At 38.2% G+C, this 17,083-nt stretch overlaps 1 protein-coding gene across 2 annotated transcripts in view; it reads left to right on the forward strand.

The window, feature by feature from the left end:
* Window positions 1-17,083, forward strand: part of pard3ab (par-3 family cell polarity regulator alpha, b) — an 85,796-nt gene that overhangs the window by 35,606 nt on the left and 33,107 nt on the right. For both annotated transcript variants that reach the window (XM_077221923.1, XM_077221925.1), the window contains exons 7-15: window positions 693-776; window positions 1,485-1,610; window positions 5,215-5,609; window positions 7,292-7,431; window positions 7,523-7,651; window positions 8,251-8,286; window positions 11,006-11,194; window positions 12,127-12,297; window positions 13,042-13,192. In XM_077221923.1, coding sequence (XP_077078038.1) covers window positions 693-776; window positions 1,485-1,610; window positions 5,215-5,609; window positions 7,292-7,431; window positions 7,523-7,651; window positions 8,251-8,286; window positions 11,006-11,194; window positions 12,127-12,297; window positions 13,042-13,192 — 1,421 coding nt within the window. The remainder of the gene's footprint in view (window positions 1-692; window positions 777-1,484; window positions 1,611-5,214; window positions 5,610-7,291; window positions 7,432-7,522; window positions 7,652-8,250; window positions 8,287-11,005; window positions 11,195-12,126; window positions 12,298-13,041; window positions 13,193-17,083) is intronic.

Here is a 17,083-nt window from a genome sequence, read left to right on the forward strand (position 1 = left end):
AGCTGACAGGTTTTGAGATCAGATTGAAATGTTTTGGATGAATCTCTTATAAACTGTCATCTATATTCTCAGTCGAGTCTTTCACAGTTCTGTGTGACACTTTCTAGATATGATGACATTGATGCCAAAATGAAAGAGTTTTGGTGTGAATCTTTAGACCCTTTCATGCAATGCATAGTCTTTACTGGTAAATTATCGTTAAGAGGCTTTTTTTATTATTATTTTTACAAATACTGGTAATCAGTTCTGGCTGCATTTCCCTGCATGATAAGTAGTAACATTACCAGTAAATTACTGGTATGACACTGTGTGTGAACAAAGAACAGGATCAGTATGAGCCCCTACAAGGTCTGGTGATATCTTACCGTTAAAAATACGGATTTAATAATTTACCAGGATTGCTGTGTGAAAGGAGATCTCGATAAAGATGACGACTAAAATGCTAGCTCACATTTTAGGACATATTTTGACATTTTCTGAGGCATATATGGTCTACATAGATTCACGAACATCATTTACAATGTCTATATAGATGCAAGAGTGCAGTTTTCGTGACAGCTGAATCTCAGCAAATCAGAGCATTTGTTCTCTTTGCATGTTGTGACTCCGCCCCCATGGATCTTTATGTGGAACTGTATGCTTATTTACTCTGAGTGTGTCAGTTTCTTTTCTTTTTTGCCTTGGTCCTTCAGTGATATCGTGAAATTGGTGGAAGTGTCCAATGACGGAGGTCCACTCGGCATCCACGTGGTGCCCTTCAGCGGACGAGACCGCAGGTAACAGTCACCAAATCCCAGTGTTATATCAATAAAAGGGCCAAAAGTTAAAATAAAATAATAGTTGTTTGCTGATGAAACTCAACAACTGAACATAAAGCATATTTTTGGTGTATGTTTGCCTGAACTGTTAAAATAGTTTGCATACGGAATATTATATTAATACATTTAATATTCATTGAGGTTTTTTTTTAACCCAACAAGAGCTCTGCTTTAGTTCACTTTAAAGTCTTCCTTCTGCATCAGCTAAATTCACCTTGTATGTGTTCTGAGTGATCCTTATTTGATTCGAGGTGACTAAATGTTTGCGTGACTCTAAAGAGTCATTGAATCCTCTGCAGAGAGTCCATAAGAATCTGTCCAGGCGAGATGGGGTATCTAAACAGCATCTGTATGTGAGCGGTCAAAAGGCAAACTAATCTAGCTAAAAGCAGCTTTATATCTCTGTGATCTGCATCTATCTCCAGGCGGCGAGCTGCAGCAAGAGAACACGGCGTTATAAAGATGAAGAGCATTATTTATCTTGAGGAATTAGCTTTCGTTCAGAAGTGCTTTATGATGCTGCATTAGTTTCAAGCTCTTTCAATTCGATATCAATCAAATTAATGTTTCATTTCAAATGGATGACGCTTATGACTAAATGAATAATAAATCTCAGGCTCCCAGGCATATATCAAGTGTGTGTGTGTGTGTGTGTGTGTGCTGCAGGACGTTGGGTCTGCTGGTGAAGCGATTGGAGCGTGGAGGAAAGGCTGATATCCAAGGTTTGTTTCAGGAGAATGACTGCATCGTTCGGATCAACAACGGAGACCTGCGGAATGTCCGCTTTGAGCAGTAAGACCTGAACTCTGATATGTGTACAGAGTGCTTGTTTTTCACTTTAACTCCTTCCTCTTTCTCTTCAGCTTCCATTATAATGCTTCTCTGTAGGCCTGCCGCTATTATTAATTTATTATCTGATTGTGGTCAGTCAAAACCACAGATGATTTTCTACTTACTACTTCATTCTTTCTTTCCTTCCATCCTTTCACCCCTCTATCCATGCATTCATCCATCTGTTCATTCATTCATCTTGCATCCATCGCTCCATCTATCTGTTCATTCATCTTTCCATTCATATATTTGTATATCCATCCATCTCCTTTTTTGTTCATCCATCCATCCACCATTTTTATTTGTTCATCCGTCCATCCATCTATCACTTTATTCATCATCCTCATGTTTATCCATTCGTCTGTTCATCCATCCATCAACCTATCCACCCATCAATCTATTCACCCATCCATCATCCATCCATCTATCTGTCCAACCATCCATCCATCCATCCATCCATCCATCCATCCATCTGTTCCTTTATTCATCCATCCAATTTTTGCATTTTTCCCTCCCTCGCTCCGTCCGTACGTCTATCCATCTATACATCCAACCATTCATCCCACCCCTTTGTGTCTCCTTTTCTCTGATGTTAAAGGGATAGTTTACCCAAAAATAATAATTCTATCATTTACTCACCCTCAAGTTGTTCCAAACCTGTATGAATTTCTTTCTTCTGCTGAACATGAAAGATATTTTAAAGAATGTCGGTAACCAAACAGTTGATGGACCCCATTGACTTCCATAGTATTTTTTTCCCATACTATGGAAGTCAATGAGGCCCATCAACTGTTTGTTTATCCATATTATTATTCTTTTGTGTTCAGCAGAAGATGGAATTTCATACAGGTTTGGATCAACTTCAGGGGGAGTAAATGATGACATAGTTTTCATTTAGGGTGAACTATCCCTTTAAGTAAGCCTTCTATATTTTCTGTTTAGCTGTATGTCTGGTGTTGCATTAAAACCCATCAACTCACACATAAATCTTTTTTGAATCTCATTGACTCTTTTAATCTTGTGCAGTCCGTAAGTGGTCCTACACATAAGCATGGACACACACATTGGACTTAGTTCTGGCATATGGCATTTCTGTATCTTATGTAGATGTTTGTGATGCTGTCTTTTCTGACCATAAACCAGTTATTTTTGGGGTTTCTTTTCCGTGCCAGATTGAGAAACCTCAGCCAAGTGCACGCCTATGTCGTAGGATAAATAATAGTGTCATTAACGAGTTCGCTACGATATTTGAGAACAATTATAATGTGGCTGATGCTCATCTTTTATCCTATTCAGACCCTGAGTCTTTGCTCTTTTCTTTTAATTCTGTATGCACAACTATTTTAGATGATGTTGCACCCTTGAAGGTGGGGTGTGTAAAAACTAAGGTAGAGCCTTGGATATATGACACTACACGCGCACTTAGGCAAGTCTGCAGGAGAGCAGAGCGTAAATGGCGAAAGGACAGACTCCAGGTGTCCTATGATATATTAAGGCACAATATTTCTCTGATATTATTGAGAGAAACTATCATAGACCTAGAGTACTATTTAGTACTATAAACTCTATCGTAAATCCACCTAATGTAATTGTGCCTGTTATGTCGATGGATACGTTCGATAATTTTAAATAATTTTTTTTTTTCAAAAATCGAAAAAATTAGGTCTCAAATTCCTCCTGCTGTTTGTAGTGTCCCAGCTATACCATGTTGTCTTATGGTGTTTGACCACTTTGAAGTTCTTCAACTTTCTAGTTTGGAAAAAATAGTAGACCAGTTGAGGCCATCAGACTCCCCACTTGATATAGTCTCATCAAAGATAATCAAACAGGCTTTTGATACAGTTGGGCCTAGTGTTTTAAATATAATAAATAGCTGTCTTGTATCAGGGTCTGTGCCTGCTATTTTTAAACACGCTGTGGTGCAGCCTTTAATTAAAAATACTAATTTGAACTCAAGTGAGTTAAATAATTATAGACCAATTTCAAAATTGTCATTCCTCTCAAAGATATTAGAGAAAGCAGTTCTCATTCAGCCACAGTCTTTTTTGAATGAAAATTTACTTTTTGAAAAATTCCAGTCGGGTTTTAGGAAACATCACAGTACAGAATCTGCACTTTTAAAGGTTCTTAATGATGTTTTAATAACTGTGGATTCTGGAAATGCTGCAGTTTTGGTGTTACTCGATTTGAGCGCGGCATTTGATACCATAGATCATGCAATTCTTATTGCACGGCTGAAGAGGTTGGTAGGGATGGGAGGTGTGGTTTTAAATTAGTTTAATTCCTATCTAACTAACAGAAGTTTCTCAGTCACCATGGGGGAATTTACATCTTCATCTGCCCCTCTTAAGTGTGGGATACCTCAAGGGTCAATTTTGGGACCCATTCTGTTTTCGCTTTACATGCTTCCAAATTGGCGAAATCTTTCAAAAACACAGAGTATCATTCCATTGTTATGCAGATGATACACAGATATATATGCCAGTAAAAAGGGATGATAACTCTTTAGGACCTCATTTAGCATGTTTGAATGATTTTTGAAAACCTGGCTGGCTGCTAATTTTTTGCATTTTAATGAATGCGAAACTGAGATTATTGTGTTTGCATCCTCTAATGTATCTGAGTTCCCCTGTGTTGATTTAGGACCTTTATCTATTTATGTTCGATCAAGGGTGAAAAGCTTGGGGGTAATTTTTGATAACTCACTGAAATTTGACAAACAAGTTAACGCTGTTGTTCGATCAGGCTTCTTCCAATTAAGAACCTTGGCAAAAGTCAAGCAATTTTTGTCAGTTGAAGATTTAGAGAGAGTGATGCACGCATTTGTGACCTCACGTTTGGACTACTGTAATGCCCTGTATGCAGGGATTAATCCGTCGACGTTGACACGCTTGCAAATTGTCCAAAATGCCGCAGCTAGATTGTTGACAGGTTCCCGAAAGCGCAATCATATTACTCCAATTTTATTTTCATTACATTGGTTGCCGATCCGCTACAGGATTGATTTTAAGATTTTGTTGTTTGTTTTTAAATCGCTAAATGGTATGGCACCACCTTATCTCTCAGAGTTGTTGCAGATATACTCACCATCAAGATCACTTAGGTCTTCTGACCAGAAACTCTTAACTGTCCCAAAATCTAGACGTAAACTTTGGGGTGATCGTTCCTTTTCAGTGTTGGCTCCTAAACTCTGGAATAGTCTGCCTTTGCATATTAGAACTGCCTCCACTGTGGTATCTTTTAAATCCCTTTTAAAAACTCATCTCTTTTCTCTGGCTTTTCTGTCGAATCCTAATTGCTGATATGTTGGTAGCTTGTTTGTTTTGTGAGAGTTGTTAGAAATATGTATTGCTTTGTATAAATGTTCTGTACATTTGCCCTTGGCATGTTTTCAAAAATTGTACAGCACATCGGTCAACTACCCGTTGTTTTTAATTGTGCTTTATAAATAAATTACCTTACCTTACCTTACCTTACCATAAATGTACACAAGTTTAATTTAATTCAGAAAATTAAGGTATTCCTTAACCTTAACCTAAATGTTTGTGTTTTTGTTTGTTCTCAGAGCTCAGAACATGTTTCGTCAGGCAATGCGTTCTCCAGTCATCCTGTTCCACGTGGTTCCGTCCCCCATGAGATCCCAGTATGAGCAGATCTCCCATAATGAGAACAACCCCAGAGCGAACATTGACCTTTCTGGACGTTTCAGCCCAGATTCCCTCGCCAATGATCTGGTCGACAATGCCGGACTGGATCACGCCGCTCATCGATTGGCACAGCACAGGCCACACCCACCCAATAACCATTTGGACACTAGCTCTCCCCTTCATCATTCTGTTGGTTCATCAGGGAAACCTCCATCAGGTCATGCCTCGTCTCCCCAAAGAGGCTTAAGCCCCACCCCTACTTCCGGCTTCACTAAGAAGGTTGGGCGGAAGCTTGGAATCCAGCTTAGAAAAGGTATCAGTAAAAACTTACTGTTGGCTATCACTTGATAGACAAAACTGTTATGCTGGTCGTTTAATCAAATTTACCGCATATATTAATATTTGCTGAAAATATACTCAAAATGAAGGTGATTGATAAAAACATTAATTATTGTTGGAGACAATTAAATCATTAAATAGGCATTACTTAATTAATATATATCAATAATAATATATATAATCAATTAATATATAAAATTGTACTAAATAAATTTGCCTATGAATTATATATATTTTATATTTTATTGCAAGTTAGTTTTTCTTACCTGTATTACTAAATTATGTTGTTTTAAAATATGGTTTATGCCCTGTTTATGACTAAGGATGTGCTAATGAATCCAGATTTCTATTCTTGAGCATGTTTCCGATCCTGCAGAGTCTGTTCAACTGGGAGAATATTGCTCTGTTATCTGCAAACAGCTCCTTCCTGTTTGTGTGTGTGTGTCTCTGCTGTAAAGGTGTGGAATGTGAAATGATTGACAACAGTTGGCACAAGTCTTGGCACCTGTGTGTGGACAGGTGGCCCAGCGGGTGCTCGGGGTGGCGGCGGGGTTACGGAACAGCGGTGCAGGGAGCGTTGCTAGGCAGCGCCTCGTGTCAGTGTGATGTGTTTCCATATGGCTGTCTGATTCTCTCAGTGTTTTATTGGACCCAAGTCACACACACCGGAAATCTTGCAGTGTTCTTTGTGTAAAGTGTGACTGAACTCTACCTGTTGGGGCCTCTCTCTCTCTCTCTCTCTCTCTCTCTCTCTCTCTCTCTCTCTCTCTCTCTCTCTCTCTCTCTCTCTCTCTCTCTCTCTCTCGCGCTCTCTCTCTTTCTCGCGCTCTCTCTCTCTCTCTCTCGCTCTATCGCTCTCTCTCTTCTCTTTCTCTCTCTCTCTCTCTCTTCTCTCTCTCTTCTCTCTCTCTTTCTTTCTCTCTCTCGCTCAGATGGTGTTAGCCCAGCCGTCTCACACAGGCTCCAATTTCTGAATCTTAGAAGATATAGCCCTTGCTGTTGGGTCAATAGGTCACGATCTTGTGTTGCTATTCAGACCTCCTATAGTCCAGGTTGCTTCTGTTCCAGCCTTGTAGTCAACAGGCTGTAGCTCAATATTTTCTATTAGCCGCACGCTTCTCACTCTACGTCAACTTTTTTATGAATTAATTAGGGCTGCCCCCAACTAAAGATTTTTCTAGTAATCTTTAAGCCATTAGTCGACTAATCGCACGTTTATATTCATTTAAATACTTAAATATATAAGGGGGGGGGGGGGGGGGGGGGGTTACTAAACTATAATAAGCCTTTAATATAGGCTTAATATATAGCCTAGACACAATTTTCTTTATTACATTAATTATTTTTACATTTATTTTTAGTTTTTTAATATACTATTAATTTGTTTTTTTATTAACTGATTTACTTTTTTACATTTATTATTGTTATAATTTCCATTATTATTCTTATTTTTTATAATTATTGTTGATGTGCCTTACAAGAAAGTAACACCACACCAGTAAGCGTGTGTTATACTGCATTGGATCTGTTTACGACCATAAAAGCCATTTAATAGGGCTTTAATCTTGCAACTGCTTGTTTCTTTGAATGAAATGGATAGTTGTATATGTCCTTAGGTTTTGGTTGTCTTTCAACTGTGCTCTCTGTGTCTGACAGGACCTGAAGGTCTCGGGTTCAGCATCACATCAAGAGACGTCCCTCTTGGAGGCTCCGCCCCTATTTACGTGAAGAACATTCTGCCAAGAGGTGCTGCCATACAGGACGGGCGACTGAAAGCAGGCGATAGATTGCTAGAGGTGAACGATATATTAATAAAATTAGTTTTATTAATGAATAAAAAAGTCTGAATATATAATGACTTATCAAATGATTTTGTGGTTGGCACAGGTCAATGGGGTGGATCTTAATGGGCGTTGTCAGGAGGAGGTGGTTTCTCTGTTGAGGGCGACACCCATGGGCGGGACTGTGAGTCTTCTGGTACTGAGACAGGAAGACTCCTTTCTACCCAGAGAGATGGTGAGGATCTATCTCTGTGTGCATTTGAGTGACAGTTATGAGATGTGTGAAATCCTCCTGCTGATGTCTTCATAAAACCGTCCATCACTACCACACAGAATCTCCGACATATAACTGAGGCTCACAACTCTTGTTTCACAAGTAGTTTGTTTGAGTCAAGGTTACTAAAATTTAGCAATTTCACATTTTCATCGTACACCATTTCTACTTACATTTCATGAAAACTCTATAAAGAGGATCATTTATGTGGCTTGCTTATTTTATTTCAGTTGATTTTCAACCGCTATTTGCAGTTTTAGCGTTTTCTTTTTCAGTGGTTAGTTTCTGTTAAACGTTAAATTTATACTGTTTTGAAAACATCTACGTTGTTTTCCCTCTTTGTTTTAGAAGGGTCAATTCAGGTAAATTGGATCACTTTTCACGGTCATATGAAAGGCAAAAAGCCAATTTAACTAAATTCACCCTCTGATATTAACCCCAGTTTGAGTGATCTTTAAGACCCATCTTTGGTTGCCATGTGTGCATGTGTTTGTTTGTAAGCATTCATGGGTTTTCAGTTGCAGTTTTACCATAGTCCTCTCCTTCCTCGCTCTCTTTAGAACACAGAACCAGTGATGCAGAACACAAGAGAATGGGTAAGAACTGCACACGCATTTTCACACACTCACACTTCTCTACATCTGTACATGGCAAGTTTTTTTGCTTATGCAGGAACTGTTAACAGAGGTTCAGTGCAGTTGTTGTCACTCCTGATTCAGTCCAGCACACTTTCTTTAAGGGATTGTTCGCCCAAAATTGAAAATTCATGTACTCACTCTCATGTTGTTCCAAAACTTATCACTTTCTCCTGTCAAACACAAAATAATGTATTTTGAAAAAGTTTTTTTTCCGCCATCAGGGTTTGGGTATCGTTTAAATTTTAACGATGCCAATTCTGCTTATCGATTCCAATTCTTATTGGTTCCCTAATTTCGATTCCAATAAGGTTACTAAATGTTTTCATTTTCAATCATTTATGGTTGAACTATCTCTTTAATTTGACTCAATTTGTATCCCAATCTGTTTGTATGTCCATCTCTGTTGTATTAATAGACAGATCATGCTGTCATCTCAAAAATGAAAATTCTGTCAGTAATTACTCACCCTCATGTTGTTCTAACCCCGTAAGACTTTTGTTCATCTTCGGAACACAAATTAAGAAATTTTTGATGAAATCTGAGAGCTGGATCACTCCTCCATAGGCTGCTAGGTAATTTCATCTGCCGGCCCAAAAAAGTTAGTAAAGACATCGTTAAAATAGTCCGACTGACTACAGTGGCTCATCGTTACTTTTTTTTGTGTGCAAAAAACAATAAAAATAACAACTTTATTCAACTATTAATTTTCTTTTGTGTGGGCCTCTGACGTGAGTTCACGAGAGCGCCACGACGCATGCGTGAGAACTGAGAGGATGGCCCTCATGATCATTTGATGGGAAAGTGGGAAAGGTAAGCCATTAATTTTGCGGCATGGGTAAGGCACTTTTACGTTTTCTCGTTGGTTTCTCACGATTCGGACATCCAGGAAGTGCACACTTTAGAACCATTTTAAACACTACATCGAGACCCATCTGCATCATCTTCACACGTCAGAGGCCCACACAGAAGAAAATGAATAGTTGAATAAAGTCGTTATTTTCGGGGGCTGTTCCCAAAAAGGTATTCTCGTCGCTTGATAAACTCAAGGTTGAGTCACTGTAGTCACTTGGACTATTTTAATGATGTTTTTACAAACTTTTCTGGGCTGGCAGATGAAATGACCTAGCAGCCTATGAATGAGTGAGCCAGCTCTCAGATTTCATCAAAAATATCTTAATTTGTGTTCCAAAGATGAACGAAAGTTGTACGGGGCTGGAACAACATGAGGGTGAGTAATTACTGGACAGAATTGTCATTTTTGGTTAAACTATCCCTTTAAATTCAAATCACATGTTGTCGATATAGAGCCGCAGCTGTTTCTCTTAAGAAACAAAGTCAGTGTGAAAGCTCATCCTGCCTCTCTCCTTTTTGTCTGTTTTTTTCTCTTTCTGTCACTCTCGCCGCTGTTTATGCATTAACCCCTCAAGGCTGATAAGATCTGCTTTAGTAGTGCCGGCGCAGAGAGCAGGAGAGAACTAAATGAAAGCCATCCATTTCCTTCTGAACACAAGTGTGTGTGTGTGTGTGTGTGTCAGAGGTTGTTACATTAAAGTGAAGGTGATTAAAGCTCAATAAAGATAGACTTTCTAGAGCAGTAGATGGTTGTTTAAACACCGTCACATCTCATTTTTCTCTCTCTCTCTCTCTCTCTCTCTCTCTCTCTCTCTCTCTCTCTCTCTCTCTCTCTCTCTCACTCTCTCACTCCCACACATACACTCACACACGGGCAGACGCTTGCATGAGGGAGTCACTGGAGAGGTCAGGAGAGCATCAGACGTAATGGGTTTATTATCTATGTGTCTGAATCAGAGAGCAGAGGTTTGGCGGGCATCATTTCTCACAAAGGCTTTCCTCCCCGCCTCTTTTACATAAGCTGAATTTCCTTCAAAAGCAGGTGAAAGTGGCAGCTTTGCATGTCAGCGAATGGTAATGGACAGGAAGTACTATTGGACAGACAAGTCTATTGCAGACTGCAAACAGAAACTTGCTATCCTGTCATGTTTTAAATGGATAATTCGTTTCAAAATGAGTATTCTGCCAATGCTATTATTTACTTCCTTTATGTGAGACACAAAAGGTATATTCTTCTGTGAGACACAAAATGAATATTTAGAAAAATTGTACTGGTGACTCTTTTCCATTGAGGCTTCCTGATGATTTCTCCTTTTGTGTTCCACGGAGGAAAGAAATGGGTTTGGAATGACTTAAGGGTGAGAAAATGTCTTAAAATAGTCTCAGGACAACAGATTTGTAGTGTGTGATCGACCCCAGAGTCCACAAATCATGGTAGTGTCTTAAAATGAAGATATTTATGTTTTTTTCTTATGAACCCTTCTCTTCAAGCTGTCCATGTTCTCCCATTTTTGACCTAAGACCTTAATCAATGCTTTTAAATGGCTGTTTCGTCTTCAAAACTACAGATGACAATTACAGTTGCATTTTACATTTACATTTATTCATTTAGCTGACGCTTTTATCCAAAGCGACTTACAATTGCTATATATGTCAGAGGTCGCACGCCTCTGGAGCAACTAGGGGTTAAGTGTCTTGCTCAGGGACACATTGGTGTCTCACAGTGGATTCGAAGCCGGGTCTCTCACACCAAAGGCATGTGTCTTATCCACTGCGCCATCCCCTTTCCCATCAGTTGTATGTCTCTTTCTCTCTCTCTCTGTAGAAGGTAGAAGAGGAAGAGCTGGTCTTAACCCCAGACGGGACGCGGGAGTTCCTGACATTGGAAGTGCCTCTGAGTGATTCTGGCTCGGCGGGATTAGGAGTCAGTGTCAAGGGTAACAGGTCAAAGGAGAGCCACGCTGACTTGGGCATCTTCGTCAAGTCTATTATCAATGGAGGAGCAGCATGTAAGGTTAGATGTATACACAATATTTAAATATTATTATTTTCCATCATGAAAAGCACTCAAGTCCTTAAGTTTGTTGTCTGTTTTTGAAGCAAGTCTCTAATGGTCGCCAAGGCATTTGGTCAAAAATGCTGTAAAATATTATTACAATTTAAAATATCATTTTTTTTTTATATATATATATATATATATATTTATATATATATTTTTTTTTAAATGCCATTTATTCCTGTGATGACAGAGCTGAATTTTCAGCATCATTACTCTATTTTTCAGTGTCACATGATCCTTCATAAATTATTCTAATATACTGATTTGGTGCTCAAGACACATTTATTATTATCAATGTTGAAAACGGTTATACTGCTTAATATTTTAGTGGAAATGGAAATTAATCATTTTTCATGATTCCTTGAATAGAGTTCAAAAGAACAGTATTTATTTAAAATAATATTCTTTTGTAATGTCTTCACTCTCGCTATTGACCAATTTAATGCATCTTTGCTGAATAAAAGTTTTTTTTATTATTTTTTTATTTGCCAACCCCAAAGTTTTGAACAGTAGCATATATATATATATATATATAATATAATATATTTTGTGAATGTTTTTAATATTGTTATATAAACTGTTTACTTATTAGTGTTTTTGTCTTATTATTGTAAGACATTATTGTAATTATGTCTTATTATTGTCTAGTGTAAAATGAATATTTGTTATTAGTAGCTCAGGCTACATTTTAAATGTCTTTGTTGCGAGCAGGACGAGGCCGAGGGACGTGAAAGAACGGCACGAGGCCGGTGGCGTGAATGTTAATGAATGACACCTGTGAGACGCACCGGTCTCGCGCCGTTCTCTCACGTCCCTCGGCATCGTCCTGCTCGCCACAGTCTTGAATGGTGTATGAACGGTCTTCATAATCTCGTTCTCTGGTGTAGGACGGAAGGCTGCGAGTCAACGATCAGCTAATCGCAGTCAATGGGGAGTCGTTGTTAGGGAAGACAAACCAGGACGCCATGGAAACGCTGCGCAAGTCCATGTCAACGGAGGGCAACAAGCGAGGGATGATTCAGCTGATCGTGGCAAGAAGAATCAACAAACACCTCGAGGTAAAGAGAAGAAGAGTCAAGTTGAGGAGATCCTGAAAGCTTGGATCATTGTTCATGTGAATGTCAATGTGTGAATAGTGCTTAATTTATTGCTTATGTAAATGGCATTCATTAGTGTTTTGGGTTTATAAAAATGTTAATAAATATTTTTAACTTGACCTGGTTCAGAATATAAAGCTCACAGATCTCTCTCTCTCTGTTGATCGTTTGTCATGGCTCACATTTGAAATTTTGACTTTAATTTAGAAACAGACAGTTTCAGAGCATCTCTACTTCAGCGCACACACACATTAAGGTTGTCCACGTGCTGTTTTCTTTTTTCTTTTCTTTTCTTTTTTCTTTTTCTCCAGAAATTGCCTAATCCATTTAAAAAGCAGGTAATCAGGTCACTGCATTTCTCAAGTTTTTCCACAAGGACCTTCTAGATGTATTTTCTGTAATTCTGAAGGGGAAACTATGATGGTCTCTTGCTGTTTTCTGTCACCGGGCTGTTATAAATTGTTCGGCTGATGGTAATTGTTTTACCCAGAGCAGAATCATAAATGCACAAGATTTTCCCATCGTGTCAAGTGTTTAGTGTCTGCGTCTCAACAAGACAGGGGTCTTGAGCCCAGCGGAGCTGATTCTGACCGCTCTGTCACCACAACACAAACCACAGTAGCCAATTACATCTCTGAGAAGATAAATCTATAACTTAAGTCGTGTGCTTTAATTGAATCATGATGTTCTTTTGGATTCTGTCAGGGTGAGAGCCGATGCAGTCCCCGGGGGTTAGAGCGGACCCTGAGCCCGTCTCCTGACGACCACGAGCGACGGATCTCGCACTCGCTATACGGAATTGAGGGGCTTGATGACAACCTGAGGCCGCAAGCCAGCACAAATAACCATAAAATGAGTGAGTTGTAACACTTAAAAGTTAAAGGGGCGGTTTCCCGGACAGAGATTAAACCTAGTCCTAGACTTAAATGGCCCTTTAAACCAGATTAACAGAAATCCGCTTTCTCTGTCATGGCTTTAAATAGTCCTATATTTAGTTTAGTCCAGAGTTTAATAAACTGATTTCCTGGAGGAAGATTGGAGTTACCCCAGGACTAAATTGAGGCTTAAATTAAACCTACCAGGAGGCAGGTTTAACTTCAGATTAACAGTGTGTTTCAAAGAAGACACATATATTACTAGTATATATATATATATATATATATATATATATATATATATATATATATATATATATATATATATTAATGGCACCCCTGGTAAATATGATCAAAAATGTTTGTAAAAAAAATTTATTTACATTTATTTTCTTTTATTCCATAGCTGATGTGTGCAGTTTATGCAGCTTGCTTGAAAATAATTTTCTCTTGTTTAGTAAAGTTTTTTTGATTGCAATATTTTTCTGATGCCATTGTTTTCCTTGTATTTGCTTCTCTCAGTTCCATGCAATTTTTAGCTTTTCTTGGTTCATTCCAAGTTTTATAGGCAACCTCTGTCATGCTAATTCAGATTAGTACAGTTGGTTTTAAATTAATCTGGTTTATTTTAGTTCAGGACTCCATAGTCCAGGTGTAACTAATCTGTACTTAATCTGTGCTACAGAAAGCCATTTTTTAAGTCACGGTTAACTATTCTAGATTAAGGCCTACTCCTGTCTTAATTTAAACCCTGTCCGGGAAACCGCCCCAAAGTGTGTAATTTCTGACCAGCTGAAAAGTGCCTAGAACCTCTCTAAAATGTCTAAATATAAATTATGAAACACATTTAGTAACTAATAAATATATATATATAGTCGCCAACTTTCTGCAGAGTCAATAGCCACAGACCTCCAAACTTCTGGGTTTCATGGAATGGGTTTCTATGGCCGAGCACGAGCAGCTGCATCCAAGCCTTACGTCGCAAAGCGTTTGATGCAGTGGTGTAAAGGATGACTGAACATGACTGTGCACTAGTGTATAAAGCTAGGGCCATAAAGACATGGATGAGGAGTTTGGTGTGGAGGAACTTCACTGGCCTGCACACTGAGTCCTGACCTCAACCAGATAGAACACCTTTGGGATGAATTAGAGCAGACACTGCGTGCCAGGCCTTCTCTTCCTACATCAGTGCCTGACTTCACAAATGCACTTCTAGAAGAATGGTCAAAAATTCCTAGAAACGCACTCCTAAACCTCGTGGAAAGCCTTCCCAGAAGAGTTGAATCTGTTATAGCTGCAAAGGGTGGGCCAACTCCATATTAAACCCTATGAATTAAGAATGGGATGTCATTAAAGTTGTGAAGGCAGACGTCCCAAAACTTTTCACAATATAGTCTGTATATATGTATATATATATATATACATTTTTTTTTGTTTTTTTTTGTTTTTTGAGGTATGATCTTAGTTGGAGGGTTTCATTAGTGACCCCTTATATATATATTATATATTGTCAGAGTAGATATTTTGCCTTTATATGTGGTCAGACGCTTGCATATGTCATTATATTAATAACATTTGACCAATATCAATCTCAATGGAGAACTTAAGACATGCGTGTTTTGTCCATCATTAGAGCGTCCGCATCTGAGGCAGTAAGTGCATGACATTGTTTTCATCAACTTACAGCCTATAAAGTTTACTGTAGCTATGTGGGCTCTCAGTTTTCCTGTCATTTGGCCAAAATCTCATGTTATTAAAGACTAAGTGCTAAGCACTGGCAATTTGAGACTGTACAGGCTATGAGTCAACAACAGATGCTAGACTGACACTTTTCCTCAAATACATAATACCTTTTTATATATATATATATATATATATATATATATATATATATATATATATATATATATATATATATATATTAGTCTTGAATCTCATTTCATTAAAATTACACGCATAAGTACATATATGGTCTTCAGATCAACTGAGACACATTGAGTTTGGGAATGCATCGTTACTATTTTTTTCAGGAAAGTAATTATTTACATGATTTTGCAAGTTAATCATCACCAGATGCTCTCTACGATCACATTTCAACGCAGCATCAGGTTTCAGAAGAAGAACTGGCATATCTGGGCTGCAGTGTATAAGAAACATGTGGTCTAACAGAAAACATATGAGTGTTAGCCTGGACAAACAGATGCAGACCTGTGGAGGTTCACTGAGATCTCTCTGTGTGTGAGAGAGAGAGAGTGCCCAGCCGGAGCTGTTATCCCGCCTGTCAACAACAGAATCCACTCATGGGAAATGACAGTAGCAGGGTGCCACATACAGAAGTGCATATGCTTTTCCTTTCACCATATATGCAGAGTCATGCTCATACCATCCATTTACACTTACACAGACAGGCTTTCATTAGCTCGCTCTACTCGAAGGCTCCTGCAGAGAGATACAGACTCTCTTCTATCAGAATGTGACTGTCTATCTATTTAAAGACCCTGTTTTGAAAAACTCCCCTGAAGATGTATGTCAATAATAGGAGGAGGATGTTGTAGTTTATGTGCTGACTGGGTGTGCATCTGCATGGGTGAGGTTATGTATAAACAGACAGCAGGTTAATGTCTCTTATACAGATGTTTCGAAAATTTGAACTGTTTTTTGGATGACTTGGATTATTATGAGACATTTGTTTGGTGGTGGGGTTTAGTGGATATAGTCGGTTTTCGGAAGTAAAAGTCCTTTTCATTTTCTCCATGGGGAATGTATTTTAGTGATAATTTGTAAAGCTTTAAAGACAGACCTACTGTGAGCTACTGGGTTGTTAATTGGTGATAGATGCTTTTCTTGAAGTCATCAGACAACTTATTTTTTAAATAATCATGTTTAACAGAAGAATTACTGTTGAAAAACGACTTTACCCATGATTCTGCTTAGAAATCTCCCTCGATCAGAGAATCACAACAAAACAAATTGCGCCATAAGATATCTTTAGTGACCGCCCATGAATCACTACAAATGATGTAATGGAGTCACTACACACCTAAACACCTTAAATATTTGTATATGCTGTATAAGCATATTTTGCAAATATGTATACAGTACACAATCAACATTTTTAAATCCATAGTTTTATTTCTCTTTTAATAGTTTTCATTTTTAATTTGATTATCATTTGCCAGGCTTCATGGGATTGTAGTTATTTCCCTAAATAATGTTAGGGAATGTTAATTGGTTACACTGTCTTTAACCTTGGATAAAAAGACAATTTTCTAAAAAAATATAAATGTTGTGGTTTGGTTTATGGCTTATAGCGCTTTAACGAAAACTTTTTAAACTCCCTATTGGCAAAATAAATGGTAGAAATACTTCTGGAACCAAGGCGCTGAAAAAAGTGGGCTGGGACTGTTGTACTTTATTGTTGTGCTAGTAGATTGGTAGAGCCGGGTGCTGGCATTGCCAAGGTCATGGGTTTCATCCCCAGGAAATGCACATTCTGGTGTGTGTATTGTTTGAATGCATTCTGTGTGTTTTTCACGTGCTGATAACGATATCTTGAGTACATTTTTTGGTGGAAAAAGATACTCAAGAACTATTATCAAGCTAAATGGCATGAAGAGAATCATTTCTTTCCAGTATTTCTTTAAAAAAAGCACTTTGTTCCCAACCGTAGTGCATTGTGTGACTATTTACATCCCACACGGGTTCACTTATCGAAGTATACTGAAAAAGCAAAGTGTTTCTCATGGGCTTTATTTTAGACTAGGGTGGGAAATTTCTGAACAGATTAAAAACAAGCTAACAGAACTATTTCCCATTTCTAAAATGCATACTTTCTATCTGTATTTAATCAAAAAAAGGCAAAAGGTTTCTGC

The sequence above is a fragment of the Siphateles boraxobius genome, unplaced genomic scaffold (assembly GCF_051911475.1).
Source record: "Siphateles boraxobius isolate OS27281-9 unplaced genomic scaffold, OSU_SipBor_1 86, whole genome shotgun sequence".
NCBI lineage: Eukaryota > Metazoa > Chordata > Actinopteri > Cypriniformes > Leuciscidae > Siphateles > Siphateles boraxobius.